Source organism: Zonotrichia leucophrys, chromosome 5 (genome assembly GCF_028769735.1).
Source record: "Zonotrichia leucophrys gambelii isolate GWCS_2022_RI chromosome 5, RI_Zleu_2.0, whole genome shotgun sequence".
Lineage (NCBI taxonomy): Eukaryota > Metazoa > Chordata > Aves > Passeriformes > Passerellidae > Zonotrichia > Zonotrichia leucophrys.
Genome location: NC_088175.1, coordinates 31,417,911 through 31,434,702, shown reverse-complemented (window position 1 = coordinate 31,434,702; position 16,792 = coordinate 31,417,911). Strand labels below are relative to the sequence as shown.

At 37.8% G+C, this 16,792-nt stretch overlaps 1 protein-coding gene across 1 annotated transcript in view; it reads right to left on the bottom strand.

The window, feature by feature from the left end:
• Positions 1-966: 966 nt before the first annotated feature.
• LOC135448092 (cytosolic phospholipase A2 epsilon-like) overlaps positions 967-16,792 on the bottom strand; it is a 32,379-nt gene continuing 16,553 nt past the window's right edge. Inside the window, exons 7-21 of the mRNA XM_064713586.1 lie at positions 15,336-15,378; positions 14,817-14,880; positions 13,416-13,558; positions 13,179-13,268; positions 12,415-12,452; positions 10,644-10,779; positions 8,631-8,767; positions 7,246-7,468; positions 6,204-6,318; positions 5,363-5,500; positions 4,981-5,088; positions 3,987-4,178; positions 3,366-3,535; positions 2,169-2,355; positions 967-1,298 (exon numbers count right to left, since the gene is read on the bottom strand). Coding sequence (XP_064569656.1) covers positions 1,090-1,298; positions 2,169-2,355; positions 3,366-3,535; positions 3,987-4,178; positions 4,981-5,088; positions 5,363-5,500; positions 6,204-6,318; positions 7,246-7,468; positions 8,631-8,767; positions 10,644-10,779; positions 12,415-12,452; positions 13,179-13,268; positions 13,416-13,558; positions 14,817-14,880; positions 15,336-15,378 — 1,993 coding nt within the window. The 3' untranslated portion in view covers positions 967-1,089. The remainder of the gene's footprint in view (positions 1,299-2,168; positions 2,356-3,365; positions 3,536-3,986; positions 4,179-4,980; positions 5,089-5,362; positions 5,501-6,203; positions 6,319-7,245; positions 7,469-8,630; positions 8,768-10,643; positions 10,780-12,414; positions 12,453-13,178; positions 13,269-13,415; positions 13,559-14,816; positions 14,881-15,335; positions 15,379-16,792) is intronic.

The following is a 16,792-nucleotide window of genomic DNA, read 5'->3' as shown; positions in this document are numbered from 1 at the left end:
TGGCCAACCCACACCCTTTTATCACAGTTATCTTCATTAGCCACAGCTGCAGCCCATTTAGAACAACTAGGACTGGGGCAAGGCCACTTATACAATACATATATTTTACTGAGACTCATAGGCCACTCATACAATGCATATATTTCACTATGGCTCAAAGGCCACCTATACAATACATACTAAGATTCAATGGCCACCTATATGTAAGTGTTGAACAGGTGTGAAAGCTATGAAAGGGTCTCTTGCATTGCCCTATTCTGCACAAACAGCTAGCAGCCACTTCCCATCTTATGAAACACTGAGAGAAATCACAAGGTCATCCTTCAGGAACAGTGAAGGCCAGTAAAGATGAGTGAGACAGGACAATCAGCAGAAACTCCAAGAGAAAAATGAAGGAAAGTTGGGCAACACGTCTACTGCTTAGGCTAAATCTAAATGGGTCTGAGAACAGCAGTTCAAAGAGGACATGTTTGATCTCCTGAAACAAAAATTATCTAATTCAGGGGTAATTCTTTATTGATGGTGAAAAGTGTATAAATTTTAACAACACTGATACTAACTTCAGAATCTTATATTCAAAGACTTGTGAAGACAGTTAAATAAAAATCTCATAGTGGAAAGACAATCAAATCAGAGATGAAAACCTTCAATAACTAAATAAGCAAGACCAGCCCAATTAATTAGTTACTTACAAAAAAATTACAATTCAAGGGATTGTTGCCCTGCCACACAGAAAACACACCATATAAATACTCTTTTGATACAAATTTTAATAGGCCACATAATTCATTATTATCTTCCACAACATTATAATAATTTATATTGAATATATGTAACAATTAGTAATGTAACTTGGTAAAAAAACTAAAAACAAATTTACTGCTTTGAAGTTTGTTTTGGATTAAACCACTGGTAAATTCCAATCTGTTTTTCTGAAGAGCCATGTAAATAGGGTGGAGTCCAGAATGTCCTTAGGATGATGTGATTTCCACTGCAAGTATCACTGATAAGAATCAAACATCTTGACCTCACCAAAACACAGACAACCCGAGAAATACCACATGAAAGACTGAAGGTAGTGTGTGGTGGCTAAAAATTCCTCTGCTTCCTCCGTGCCACCGCCAAACGCAAGGCCTGAATAATCAACTTCTCATTGTTCAGGATGTTGTAATCTGTCAGTTTCACCAGTTTGTCAAAATTCTCTTCACTGAAACACACCTCTCTTGTTGTAAATGGGGAGAGGATGCTGGAGACATCAACTTTGCCTTCGGCCATCTCTTCAGGATTCCTTTCCACACCTAAGGGGACAAACCAGAGGGAGATGCACCAATAAGGTTTTATTGCAGTATGTGGCTCCTATCAGTATTTACATAATTACAGGTAAAAAAGGGAGACTTGGAAGGAAAGATGTAATTTGCCAGAGGCAAGTAAAAGTACTGTGCTAGTAGCACTGTATTCTTCAGCCTCTGGATCAAGCCTTTGTCCAAATATGATTTTACATCATTTGACATTTACATCACTCAAACAGCTTGAAGTTAGAAGAACATTAGCAGCAGCAATGCTAGACCACTGCTGGGACAACATAGACTTTTTTACCCAGCTAGAAAAGCACAAGCAAAAAGGAAAACGGATACTCTTATACTAGACAAAATAATAGCCACCTCACTGAAAGATCAGGAGAAATAATTGCACTCAGACAGAGGACATAATTCAATTAAAATCAAAGATCTCTGCCCACTCAAACCTCAGTCTCAGAGATTACTTTTAAATATGTGAAAAAAACTTGAATGAATGGGTTTCACACCAAAACCAGCAGAAGGTTTTCCCTTGTCTTTGTTTGCAAACAGCAGTGCATGACAAGTCCATGTCTGTAGAGAAAAACATCTTATTTTCAGAACCTACCCCTCAAGGTGTAGAAGTATCAGAATTTTTGCTTTCATACTACCTCTAGTAGTTCTTGTGAAATAAGTGCCTGTGCTTTAAGAAAGATTCTGGAGTTCATATAGTTCAGATGTCCTGAGACAGAGCAGTTATTTTTTTTCAGTAATGAGACCCATGCTGGCATTGGAAAGGTCAGAGATGACAGTGACAGACACATTAGATATGAAATTGAAAGAATTCACTAGGAAAACAACTTTTTATTAAAATTGCTATCACAGATGACTCACCAGGAGCTTTATATTTCTTGTAAGTGTCATTTACTAGGGGAAAGAAAAGCACTGTTGGAGCTTGTGGACTGTCAGCCTCTTCAAACACATAGCACTCCTTCAAGTTTTCCCGGTCTTCCTCACTTATCTCAATTTTGGGAAATGGAATTTCTTGCTCTGAGAAGTACTTCGCAATCTGATCCAGAGGCTGGATGAAAGGAAAAAAATATATATATAAAATTATTGCAAACAATGAAAACTAATACAGAGACCTGGATATTTTAAACTGCAGCAGCTAAAATGAATATCCCAAGGTTTGACTCTCCCTCTGGCAAGATATTAAATTTCAGATGGAAACAATCATAACCATACCAGACATTGCAGCTTATCTTATTTTCCACACTGCTTTAGGCAAAACAAGAAAGCAGTCACTTTCTCTGAACTTGAAAACTAATTCAAAACCCACAGGTCTGATTGAAAGAGGTTCAGAAGGGGAAGGAAAAGAAACTACAAGAATGTTGAAGAAACACATCAGTCCAGATTCGTCTTCATCATTGTCTTGAATTCTTCATTATTTACCACTTTCCCAGTCTTTCTGTTCTCTGCATAATTGGTGTTCCTTGATAAAGACTCCCTATTAATAAATACACTTATCAACATACCTTGTGACCTCATAAAAAAAACTTTAACAGTTATATTTACTATAAACCTATGTTTGTTTTTGTGTTATTATCATTATACATGCAACACTATTATATTATTTCAGATTATGAATCAATCTGGCATTAGCTGCTACATTTCCATAGGACTGGTATGAGATATAAAGGCCAAGACAGGTTTTCTCATTTAGTCTGTTAAAATATTTTCAGGACTTTCCATTGCCTTTGTAGTTTGTTCAGTACAAGGATAACCAAAATCAGTAGACGAGTTTCAGACTACTCCATCAGTTTATAATATAATCCAGAATATAATCCATCAGTTTTTAAAAACTGTTGGATACATTGCAGTGAAGATCTTGATGATTTTGAAATGCCTATATCCATCATCATCTTCTAATATCCTTCTTAGTTACTGAGAAATCAATTGCCTAATGATCTAAATTATAAATTAGATAATAATAATAATAATAATAATGTAATTCACACTCCAATACTGACAATTGGCAGAGACCAAAAGGACATGAAGGAAAACGATTTCAGATACCATGGCTTTCCTTACCAGTGTTTGGGACCCTCCGCTGTAATTCAAATGCAGGAGGACATCAACCTCCCTGTTTGATCTCACAAGTGGTGGGTAGCTGGTATTAATGAAAAAGCCAGTATCAACCAGGGAGAGGTCACTGTCTGCTGTTTCCATCAGTTTATTTGGGAAGGAGTCTATCACTGTGTCTGAAACATAATTATTTCTCATTACTACAAATAAAACACAAGAATGGATTTCTCCTCTGAAGGAAGGTAAAGAATAAATAATCAAGAATTTTGTCCTCACTCTAGCTGTACTTATTTACAGGAGTAAGTGACATGCTACTGCTTTTTCCTTCCCCCTTCCTGAGCACCTCATGCTGCTTCAGCCCTAGAGGGGTGATCTCTCGTGCTGTCTTAGGCTGAGCTCACTTTATCCACAGGAACATAATCCCCAGACAGGCAGGTATAATTTCACTCTTCAACACCCCCCACCAAAACTGAAATGCTGTTCAAATCTGGCTTTCATGTTTGCAATTTTTAAAGGGAGAAGTGGCATTTCAGAAGTCAGTCTCAGCTATTTGTTGGAAATCCTAAGTGAATTCTGAAACCTAAACCTTCTTAGAATATTACTGAAAAGCATGCTGGTTTACTGTGCCTTTCCAGGTAGAAAATCCTTCACTCTCCAAGTACTTGTTATGCAGCTGGAAGCCTCTGATAAAATTGGGATACTGTGCAATGGTTGGGCGTCCTGTTAAGACATCTCGCAGAGTGGAGGAGAAGACACTCGAGGGAGTGAAAAGACACGTGTCTACTTCATAGGGATTCACAGACAGGAAGGGTTCTTCTGCTGCAAGATGGAAAGAAGACATTTTAAGTTTAGGATAATTTCCTGAAATGACTAGTATTTTGAAAAATGGAGTGACTAATAGCAACAGGTATCATCTTCCCCCACTCCAAAGTTAATCAAACATAGTTGTAAGCCCTTAAGGTCTATGCCACCAAATAAAATTCAGCATTAGACAGTGAATTAAATGACCAGCTACCTGCAGGCAGCAGGCTGCCAGGCAGCACGGATCACCTTCCACTCTAAGCTTCCTCAAATGATGCCCACCTCCACTGTAGCGTGTTGTGGAGGAGAGAGAGCAGTCCCAAAATATACAGGAGACCTGTCAACAGGACATCTTCAAAATGCATGTGTCACCCAGCCTCAGCATCAAGTAAATTAGGAGACCAGTCACTACAGGTTCCCTGTGCAATTAACAGCAAGAGCAAGCTTTCCCCATGGGTAGTTCAGTGGAGAAATCAGCCCTCTGCAAGAGCCATTCTCTCTACCCATGTTATTACTGGCCAAGGAGGACCATATCCTAATTTAACAATCTCAAGATGTGTTTTTGATACAACATGATTTCTATATATCTGAAAGAGACTGGTTTTGTGTCTGTATGACCTTCAGGAAAAGGTACAGCTTTTACACAACTTTTCCAAAGAAGAGCAATTTAGTTTCAAATCAGGCAGAAAAAATTCTTAGTTGTCATCTCTGCTTTTCGTTCCTCATCTTTTACTCTCTGACAGCATTTCTTTATGCATTAGACATCTTCACAAAATATAAACAATATATACCAGTGGTGCAAAAAAATTTAAAATCTCACCTATATCTTTTACTCTGTCTCTGGTCCATCTGCACCAGAAATCTTCTGAATCAGCAGCCAAATTCCAAACATACATCACATCTATGGAAAATATACTACTCCACATGCCTATAACAGGAAAGAGGAATAGAAGCTGATTGATGGAGTGGCCTCGGAAGAATCTTAATTGATACATACCTTCAGTTCTTCCCATTGGATACTTCCTTTCTGTCTGTTCAGATGCTTTTGTGGGCATACTTCATGAGTACATCCTTGCTAGTGTAAACTCACACCTGCTCAACCTGTCTGCCGGTGTATTCCCAGTGATGTCCACCACAGACCATGCGTTCACCCTTACCAGTGGTCTCTCCAGCAGACCACCTTTCCCCAAGGCAACATTCACCTTGCATATAGCAGATCCGGGTCTCTGAGAGCTTCTTCACCATCCTTCCCATAAAGAATTGACTTCCAAAGTGCTCTGCACGAATAGATGCTCCGTACTTCAGCAGACCAACTTCATAAGGAGTGAACTCCAGCCACTCTATGGCAACAACAGCCAGACGATGAAAAAGCAACATGTTAGACACGTTAGATGATACTAAACAGAAGAGTTCCAGGAAGCAAACCCAACGAGAAAGATGCTGGTTAGTTCACAGCATGCCATTCACCAGCCATGGCTGTATCGGAATTGCCAGCAGTACTGCTGCCATGAGGTGGCATCTCACTGTGACAGGGCAGTTCCAGGCTGTGATAGAGCAACCTCCAGGAAAAGAAGCCCTGGTCTGAATGAAACCACAGGCATTCCCTTAATAGACTTAATCTTACCCCAAAATATGCGTTGCTCATGCATAACTTGTTGCCTTTAGAGCTCTAGTGACAGAGAGCTTGGCATTCACTTGGTGTCATGTACTTAGCTGCTCATGTTAAATACTGTGAAAACTAATAGAGGAAATAGTGATTTACCTGACATTGGTCCCAAAAATTCAAAACTTTTTCTGTAATTGTCCAAAATAAGACCAAATGGAACCATATAAGAAATTTTTTTCTTTTCTTTTTTTTTTTTGTTTTTGTTTTTGTTTTGTTTTGGCCACTATAATCTGAAAATTTATTGACTTTTGGGGGGGTTTTATTTGCGATTAGAATGAAAATACTGTTGCATTAATAAAGCTGTTTATATCCACATCATCTTAGTTTAGACCATTTAAATTATAAATTTGTTAAGAAATGTAGATGATAACCATTACCTCTGAATGCCTGGGCACTATAGTTGGACTTGAGGTTGATGGCCACATAGATGGGCAGTGGGTTCTGGCCATTATCCACTGCCTGACGCTGGTCCGAGAGTCTGTGCTCATCTTTCTGGTTTTGAGTTAAAAGGGTAAATGGAATGAGGTGTAAAACAACTTGCATTTCAAATAATATAATGTGAACTATCAGCCCTATCCAGCCTTATCTAAGTTCTCCTTTCCATTCCCAGGTAACTGGATTGTTCCAAAATATCTGTCATGGGATGTTCCAAACTTGGCAAGTATCCCATAAGAAGCAGCTACACCCTATATGGGTTCTCAGATTTTGAGATATGCAGAGAAATTGATTGTAGATTCAGTCAGGAAAAAAAAAAAAACAAAACCAACAACAAACCAGTTCCAGGAAAAATCATGCAGCTAAGTGAAAGGTAAAGTTCTTTCCTTGGCTAGGTCTTAGAAAAGAATTTTATGATATCCTGCAAATATATACATATTCAAGAATATATGCTATTGCACATGACAATTTAAAACTTTATTGTATAAATTTCAACCAGAAGGTAACTGTTTAAGATACACTATTTTTAAATTAACAAAACTTCTTAAAACTTGGTGCGATATTTAGAAAATGGTCTTTCTCACTATGTGAACCATATGCACTCTATACCTAGGTCACTTTATAAATGCATATCATAATTTATGCTGGAGAAGCAAATTAATTCAAATTTTTAAGTGCCTCTTATAGTCAGAATATTTTATGTCCAAAATGATTTATTTACAATTCAAAATATTTTTTCTCAGGGTACTTCTCTCTTTAAGGGGAAAGAACACCTTTAACTGGTATGACATGGCTCCTTCAGTTCAAGGTCAAGCTCTCTTTAAATCTAGAGCAGTGTTTTAATAATGGATCTGAATATATCATATTTAATCAACTGCTAAACTAATTATTTGCATCAGTATTAGTGAATGGCATGCAGGATTTATTTTCTTCTCCACTGTAGCTATAGAAGCTCTGCAATGATGTGAAAGAAAGGAGCAATACCTTATCGTGTAGCATGGATTCAATGACAAGACCCCAAAGGTCTATGAAAGAAGTGTTATGTCCTTCTTTAGTCCTCTCCATCAGGTCATTGTAATAGTACTTCAGACAATCCAAAGAAAAACAGCAGATCTTGGATTTGGTTACTTGCTTGCGAGCTTCCTTGATTGCATCCTCCAGATATTTTTGTGACCAATTAGCATCTTCATATAAGTTTGCCATGGTCCTGAAGAAATGTTAGTAGAAAATAATGAAAGAGGCATAATGCTGTGGTTTGCTTTCAAAAAACAGATGTGCAACCTATTTGCCTGTTTCTTAATTCTTATGGGGTTCACACTTAAAAAACACTCATTTCAGGAGCAAACAAAACCTCCAAGTTTTCCTGGTTTGGATGTTTTAAAATGGGCTCAAGAATTACCTTGAAATTCAAGGGAGAAAAGAAACCAAGACCCAAGGCTTTTAAATTCAAAGGTTCCACAAGTATTCATCTAATCTATTTCTTGGAAGGTAGGGAGTATTCTAGGGAGCAGTCACTACTCCTCTGCTCTGGTCCTGCATTTGTTCCCATATATCTGCTAATGACTTCTGCCACCAAGAAAACTTGGCAGTTTTGGGCATGTCCTTGTATGACCACTCTTACTTGTCCCCTTGAAATCATAACACAGACAGGTAGATTCAGATCTCCACATATATACAGAGAAGTCAAAAGAAAAACCTACCATTGAAGTTTGGACTTAGATAAAGTGACCCATAACTCAGTGAAAAAAAAACCTCTCCACTTCCAAACAGGTGTAGAGGAGTGGGGTACCTAGAACCTACTTGATTAAATACTTCGGTTAGTTTAACTATGGCATCATCTGCTCTATGCCCACTGGGAGAAGAGAGCACTTCACAACAAGCCACTGTATCTGCAGTCTCTCCAAGGTCAGTAACTTAATATCATTTGTTGGCCTTTTGTGACAATATTAATTCCTCTAGCCCCAAATACATCTTTTACCAGAGGGAGATGCACTGTAAATCCAAAATGGAAGTGAGAATAACCAGCAAATGGCAGGCATAAATTCTTCTTCCCATCTTTCTTCAATTTCCAGTCTAAAGACAAATTTATTGTATTTAGTCTAAGGTACAACTGATATAATATGAAAAGGGAATAGAGCATTTAGATGAAGATATTAGGCATAAACTGAGTCAGCGAGCTGACAAAAGCAGTTGATGAGTGTGATGATTGATCTCTTACTCAGTATGTTTTTCTTCCTTGCTCCAGGTGGACAGAGAGTGGGCAGACCAGAAATGCTTTTGCCTTGCTAAGTGCCATATAAGCTAACAGTATTGTACAGAGCCAACATTTTGAGCAGAGAACACACAAAGCTTGTTTGCATCCCTCTCACCATGTGGTACCCGATAAGCCCCCGATGTAGGAAATGCAGTCCAAGAGGTTGAGTTTCTGGAGGCCCAGCAGGCTGCCGTACATCGCGGTGAGGGATCGCGTTCCGCCCCCGGTGGTGGTGATGGCCACCACTGGCACCTGGTCAACACAGCAAGGCAGAAGGAGCAAAAGCTGTGCATGAATTAGACACAAACAGCCCTTACTGCAGAAATCAGATAACAGCTCATCCCTGCTTGTAATTGATACAAGCAGGGATGCTGCTTGGGATGGAGAGGATGTGATTGCTGCAGAAGGTTTGTTTGCCACCACCTGACTGCTGCAAGAAGGAAGGCTTATGTCTTACCCTCTCTGATGGGGTGAGAAGGTGTTTACTTAACATACAACTGGAAATCAACCTCACCACCCTGGAATTTTTCTCAAAGTGTATTATTAGCAGCTGTCACAGAAAAAAACACAGGATTTACCACACTGGTGCAGGTTAGGGATCCATGATTCTGCCTCTAACAATGACCAGTGTCACACAGGAATGTGCAGCACCCTGTAATCAGCCAGACCACACAATAGCCAAAGTCTTCCTGGCCCCCGGCCATCAATTACTTTATGTCCTGAAGCACAGTCATTGATAGGGTTTCCCTCTCCATGAGCCAAGTGTAATGGAAGAGACAGACTATTCTTCTCCTTATCTTTTCCTGATCTAGTACACCCTCTGCTTCCGTTAGCAACCAGAGTGTGGATGCTTACACACCCCATGGAAAATGTCTATTTATACCTTTCAAGTATTAGCTTCTAATTTGATAAAGGAATCTGTGTTCCAAAGTCAATGAATAGAGCCTGAGGGAAATAATTCTCCTCCTCTATGAAAAAAACAAAACCTCAGAAAATTGAGAAAACAGATGTTCTTCGTACCCTAAACTCTTTTTAAATATAGGAAATTTTATAAAATAATGAGGAAAATCTCATAATATTAGCTAAAGTCAGAATAAACTCCAGAAATTATATTCTGGGGTTTACATTTTCTAACCTATTTTTTTATAAGTTAAAATACTAATGATTTTTTTTTCAGTTCAAATATAAGTCAGCTAATAATGTAGAGGGGATATTTTCTCATATTTCTGAAGTTAAACAAATGAATAGGAGAGCCACAGTAATTAGGCCTTTCAGAAAAGAGTTTTCTGTGTGTGAGGAACCTCTCAGACAGCTTGTAAAAATGGCTGAAAATGTTCTTTTCAGCTTTGTTGAAAACTTGTTTCCTGTATTATGCTCTGTTCTGAAATCCAAATTAATATTTTTGAATCATATTTTCCACAGAATTTTTTTTTAACTGTCAGCTGAAGAGTGTTCTTGCTGTTGGTATGTATGTACTTTTCTGCTTGTCAGCAACCCAGTTAGGCATCAGCAGTTGCAAAGCTTATGACCCAATTACAGGGCAGGAACAGGGTCTAGAGTGATACAGCTAAACTTACAAAGAGCTATTTCATCTACAACTCAGTGATACTGTAAGATCCATTCTTCTTTGCCAGATTGATAGCTTTATTCTATCCCTCATTTTTCCCAACAATACAGCTATTTTGCTGCAGAAACCACTCCAAGAATTTTCATTCAGATGTCTGTGAAAATTTTTCTTTCTTCCTCAACGCCCTTTACGCACATGCCATGGCCACCACCTCGTCTCTGTGTTAAGGCCCTCTGTTTTGCAAGCAGCATTGCCCAGCTGTTCCATGTCTGCCCTATAAACTTTTCTCCTGAGATCCATGAGCAATACCCAGAATAAACAGGAATGGGCTGTTTGAGGAGCTGCTGAGAAGTTTTTGGCTCCATAAAGACATTATCCTGCCTCCCTCACTCTGCTACATTAACAGCCCACTGCTTCTCTTGCTCATGCCTTGCTCTAGGTGACCATGCCTGGCCCACAACAGCAGGACTAATTACAGTGGGATTTTATTTGTTGTTTGAATTTGTAAGCCAGGCCTTGATCCCCCGAGAGCAGTTGCTACCAGGGATTGTATTGGCTTGCCTCATGCTCTTTCAGATCCTCTTCCAAATTAAGAATCTTTTTCAGAGCAGCAGCAACATATTTCTTCCTTTTCCGCAGGAAGTTCTGCTCCTCCCTGCACAGGCTAAACCCCAAGCGCACATCCAGGTCTCCTGAGCTGGAACAGACAATGGGACAAATCAATGCACACATCATTTATAGCTGATTCCAAGATCTGTAGGGCAGGTAATAAAAAAAATCATCTGTAAAATAAGTTATTTCCAAGTCTGCGATAAAGGAAAGAAGAAAAACAAAACCACCCCATTTCTACTGCCAGCAAGAAATAGCAGTGTGGATGAAGAGGAGTTTCCAAGGTACTGTAGATCTCTTGTGAACACGGACAAAAAGACAAGACACACAAGTCAGGGAAAGACCACCAAAAGGAGTAATTTCAGAAGTATTTTTTTCTGCACCCATTCCTGTTTATCACTAAGACACCCTGGAAAATTCAAGTGCCAACATTATCACTTGTTCTCGGGTTTTGACAATCCACTAACAGCATTTAAAGTGAGAGTTCTAATGAGCTATGTGATAAAGCTTGAACTGCAGGGCAAGCATCACCCCCAGCTCAGTCTCTTGGGAATTCCAGCCTTTCACCTGTGTCCTGAACATATTCCTAGACAAGTATTCACAAGCTTCGTCCTGCAATAATACAAGAATATCCATCACTTTCTTTTTCACATGCGCAGACACATGAAATTTTGTCCCTTGAAAAATGTGAAGCACAAGCAAAAGAAAATTCAGAAAAAAAGGTGAAAATCCAATCAAATTGCAGCTAATGTTATGTGCCTACAGCAACATAAATACACTTATTACTGAGAATAACACTAAATATTGACCAAATCTTTTGGATCACATCACCCTCTGGTGGCTGCAAACTCTGTCCTGAAAATAATGTTCACCAATATTTCACAAATATGAATGCTTCAAGGATTAATGCTATTAACCTTTCTTCTCCAGCAAATTTGATTTATCACACAGTGTAATTTTGAAAAGAGAATAAGGTCAAATGATTTACCTTACAAAAAACCCAACTCTTTGAGCAGTAAATTAACATTTTTTTCTTGCTCTCTTTCTATATGTGTGTCTGTTAAATGTACAAGTCAGATATTTGTTATGGGCTGAGGTTGTACAGGTAGCTCTCCATTTACACAAAGTTTTCTCGTGCTGTGAAAATCCACACGCTTTCCTTCTGTATCTCATCCCAAACAGGGATGAGATGGGGGTGCTGTGAACCATAGGAAGTTTTCAGCTCTACCATAAAATGCCACTGTCTTCAATTTTCCTATCACTGGTGCAATTCTGTCCCTGCAAGTGGGTTGGCAGAGGTGCAGCTGGTCAGGTCTCAGCTCCCGTTCTGCCCAGTGAAGCAGAAGGGGCAGAAGCCAGGCTACCCTAAGTTTGTTTTGGTGATTTGGCAAAGTTAGAGACTGCTAGAGGTTATTTCACCCCATGTGCAGATCTGACAATTGGCATAAATGGGGAATAAAATAATAAGTGAATGGTACAGTTTTATTCATGTGTGAGAACAAAAGGCATAAAACCAACGAATTTCCCCTGAATGAAGGCTCACGGACTCCTGCAGAATGCACAGTGCTCTAAGTGCAGCAGACTCGCACTTACCTCGGGCCCCAGTGAGCACAGCACTCAGCACTCACACAGTACGTGCTCATCTCTGCACCTATCACAGAAAAAGCCTACAGAACTAGTTTACAGCAGTCCTGGGGGCCAGGACTAAAAGAGGCTATCTTACCATTTTCTTGCTGTCAAGCACAAGTGAAATGAATTATCCTGGAAAATGAGAAAGGTAAAGGTAATTACTACCAAATTTTAAAACATTCCTTCCCTTCAAGCTCGGGCAATGCTCAGACCAAGAGAGGTGGTTCTCAAATAATAAATCACATGGCTAAGGACATTATTTTTATACAATTAACCAAAGCCTCACTCCCTGCCCTGGAATCAAATTTTTGCTTCTCTAATAAGCCTGTATGTGTTTGGGGCAGGTAGAGTGCCACAAGCTGGCATGTTTACACTGCTTCCCAGTTTGCACATTTAGAGGGGGCAACAAGAATGAGAAAAGTTACCTTATCAAATTAAGAAAAAAAAAAAACCACCACACAAAAGCACGCCCGTTATCAATATTAAGACAAACTAAAATCTTAATTAAGCTCATAATCTGGATGGTTCTTTTTCAGTTCTTTGCTTGTATCACCCCAATATAAAAAAAAACCAATGTGGTTTTGAACGAATGTGCATTTTACAGTCATTTCTTGTTCATTGAAACCACTTAATTCTAACAGTAGGATGCAGGTTTGCAATGACTGTTGTATTATTAAAATTATTGTTAACATGTTCTTCCTCAAAGTTGAATATTGCAATCTTAAATTTTGTTAACATTTCTAATGAATAGCTGTACAATTTTATACAGTGATTTTGTTTACTTGGTAACTTTATTTCTAGCAGGACAATATTAAGGATATTTTAAATTACATATTTCAAAAGTTTCACAGCACTCACCTCTTCTAGTGTTATTTCCTTCTGTAAAGGGAGTGAATTCAGGGGAAAAGAAAGGACCCCAGGTTTCTCTGTTTCATTTCCATCAGTCAACTGAAAAAATGTAAAAAAGCAAAACACATAAAAGGTTTATCATCTCTAGAACTTCTCCACTCAGAAGCCTAGTTCAGTTTACTGGTTCTATTAATTTTTTGTTCTAATTTCATTTGAGTAATAATAACAAACAGAAGGAGAACTTACCTCTTCTGGTAACATGATATCCAGTCTTGTCTGGTCATTTATGATGCAGTGAAATATGATTATATGAAGGCTGGGGCCAGAGTCCAGCAAAATCTTCTGGCTTCCTTCATGTGATCCTTTCACTGTAAATGTAAGCTCTGGGTCTAAGCAGAGAGGCAAGGAACAAACAGAATTTTAAATATTACAAGCAAACACACATAACTAATTTAAAAACCCAATCTTCACTTTTTGTTGAATTTTTCTTACACCACAATGACTAAGTAGACTTCAGGTGGCAAAAACAGACTGAAAACTGATGAAAAATATCTTGGTGACTCTACATAATGAATGTACAGAATTCACAAATTTTTAAAATACTATAGCTTTCTATTTGTTAGATGCTTTCCATGAATAAATTAAACCAAGATTTGGATTTAGAGGAGTGTCAGAGGCATTTTGGATTATTCATGTTGCATAAAAGTAATTTATTTGATGTCAATCTGTTCTGGTTCATAGTAAACATTTTATAATATTAAGACTCACAAATAAATCTATAAACCCACAACTCAATCAGACTACTTGGCATGTGCCTCCACATCACAAAACTGAAACAAGCAGCAGGCTGAGTTTCTTGTGCAGAAAAGCCTTTATGTTTCCAGAGAGGTCATACGCTGTTCTCCTGCAAGATCAGGGCTAAGAGACATATAATTTTAGGTCACTAACCTTTCCTTCCTCTGTTACATCTCAGTCTGAAACTTCCTATAATGCAACTTAGTCATTGCCACCATTTTCTTCATAGAAGTCAATTTTCCATTCACAAATTCACTCAGAACAGTCATGAGGTTTTGAGATTTTCCCCCAGGAACAGCATTACACAAGCTACGGTTCATTTAAATCAACTTAAAAACTAGTGAAGAATCCTGTTGTATTTGTTAGAGCTATATTTTATAGACAAAGTACTGTTTTGGTGAGTCTATGGTAGCAGAGAGCTTCCCTGCAATTTGCCAAGACCCCTTTGATACAACTTTGTATTTAAACTTAGGTTAATTTTTTTTATTAAGGCACCAAATGGATAAGATTCCTACATATTACTTATGAGATAATTTTTAAAGATCCCACTTAGAAAAAATTGTTTTGAACAAACAATAAAAAAAAAGAACTAACCTCATTTTTCCAAGTTTTTCAGTCTAGTATACCTGGCTCTATTTTTGCATCAGTTTAACATTTTCCTCATAACTAAGCACTTGATGAACTTGAATTTTGACAGATACAATCTTTCTGCGAGGTGGGGCATGGCAAAACTAAGTATTATATGACACAGATAGAGCAATGTACACAACGGATTATTAATTTTTTTCAACATCTGATATAATGGCTGAATCACAACACAAGAACAATAGGCTAATGAAGCAATAACCTCACTTGTGGATTGCTGCTTCAGCTTCCCTGTATCCACTCTAACCTCCAAACAGGAAACATCACGTGCCTGCAGCAAGAGAGGACGAATGATGATTGAGAGAAGTGTAAATGTCATTGCAAGTGATTCATACTGTTCCCAACCAACCCCTCTGGTTGATCAATGAGCAAGACAATTATTATCTATTACTATGTCTTCAGATAACACGAGGACAATAATGATAAGGTATTTCTTTCCAAAACTGAAATAAAGAGAAACAACTCATGAACTGCTTGAACTTGGAGAGACAATTAAGCAAAGAAGATGAGCCCTATTCAAAATAATGAGTGTATTAACATATGGAACTATTTTTATGAGCATTGTAACACTTTCTTAATTAACTCCTGATAGTTCTGAGCCTATCATTTATAGAAGAAAGTAGGCAGCAGTACTGGGTTTGGGACACAGCTCAAAGTTTCCAGAGTTAGAAACATGAACATTTGTTATTCAGACACAAGAAAGATCACAATAAATATGTACTTTACCACTAGTACTCCATTCGTAATAATGCCATCTGGGTAGTCCAGACTGGAAAAAAAAAAAAAAGAAGATAATGTCACAGGTGGGAAAGTTCAGACAAATATTTAAGTCTATGGTTAACAAATTAGTTCTTACATGACCTTTGACATTTCTGACTTTACCATTCTCACTCAAAAATACTTTAAAGCTTAGGATTAGATGATGAGCTGAGTTTCAGGTTTTTCCATCCACTCAGAATATGAAGCTGGATTTATACTCCTGTGGTCTTATACATTTGCTTCAGTAAACCATGCAATAAATGCTGGTATGAGACACATTGATTTTGAGAACAGCCGCAGCTGTTAAATGCATCTTGATTCTTTTGAGCATTTCACAGTTTTACCCAGGTTTTTGTCTAATACAAGTGCCTAGCTTTTCACAATTTATAAAAAAATTTCCCTAATGGCAGGAAAAATTGTATTTACCTCTATGAAGTGATCTGCAAATCACACAAGAGATAGTAATAGATCACTGTATGTATAGATGTGTTTCCACATCTAAGAGCAGGGATGAATTCACATGCTGCAGCCAACAATTTCTATATTCTAAAATATTTTCCATCAGAAATATCAGGCAGTATCTCATTAAGGATATCTCATAATGTACCATTTCGTTAAATTACAGATGTAAATTCATATAATCTCTTAAGAACTGAGATGGCTCCAAAGAGAATATGTACATATGTATGGACTATTGACAAGGACTGAGCACTGACTCCCCAGTCTGCTGCAGAGAGTATGAGCTGTTTATTCTGACCTTACAAGCCATGGATTACACATTTGGAGTTCTCATATAGTTCTATGCTTGATATATGTATTTTATCTCAGCTGAAACTAAACAATACAATTCCTTTAAAATTAGGTGAGTGACATTGTTTTTATCCACTTAAAGTGAAAACTATTAGATTTAAGTATAAACACACATGATAGCATTCGCTCAACATTGAAAAGCTCATAAACAGTTTAAAGTTTTGTCTCCAAGTCAGTATTTTCTTTAAGAGAATATTAGTATTTCCATTAAGAGAAAAACATGAACTGGCTAAATACACTTCAGAAAATTCATGAAAAACTTTCAATTATAAAAAGCATCAACAACAAACTCAAGCAAACACCTCTGGTCAAAAACCCGCAATCATAAGCTTTAAAATTTTGTAAATTTTTTTTGGAAATGTATCTAAAGAGTTCAAAGAACATTGGTCAGGAATTGGTGAAAATATACTCAGTGTTTCCATCTGTATACAGGTAAATGTGTGCAAGCACCACTCCAGTTTTGCTTCAGACACAAATTTTTGTTCTTAATTACTATTTTGTAGTCAAACAGCTCTAACATTACATGACATATGGTGCCACCATCCTCAAATAACTCATTAAAATCAAGGAAAGCAAGAAACAGCGTGATAGATATTAGAAGACCTCAGCCTGCA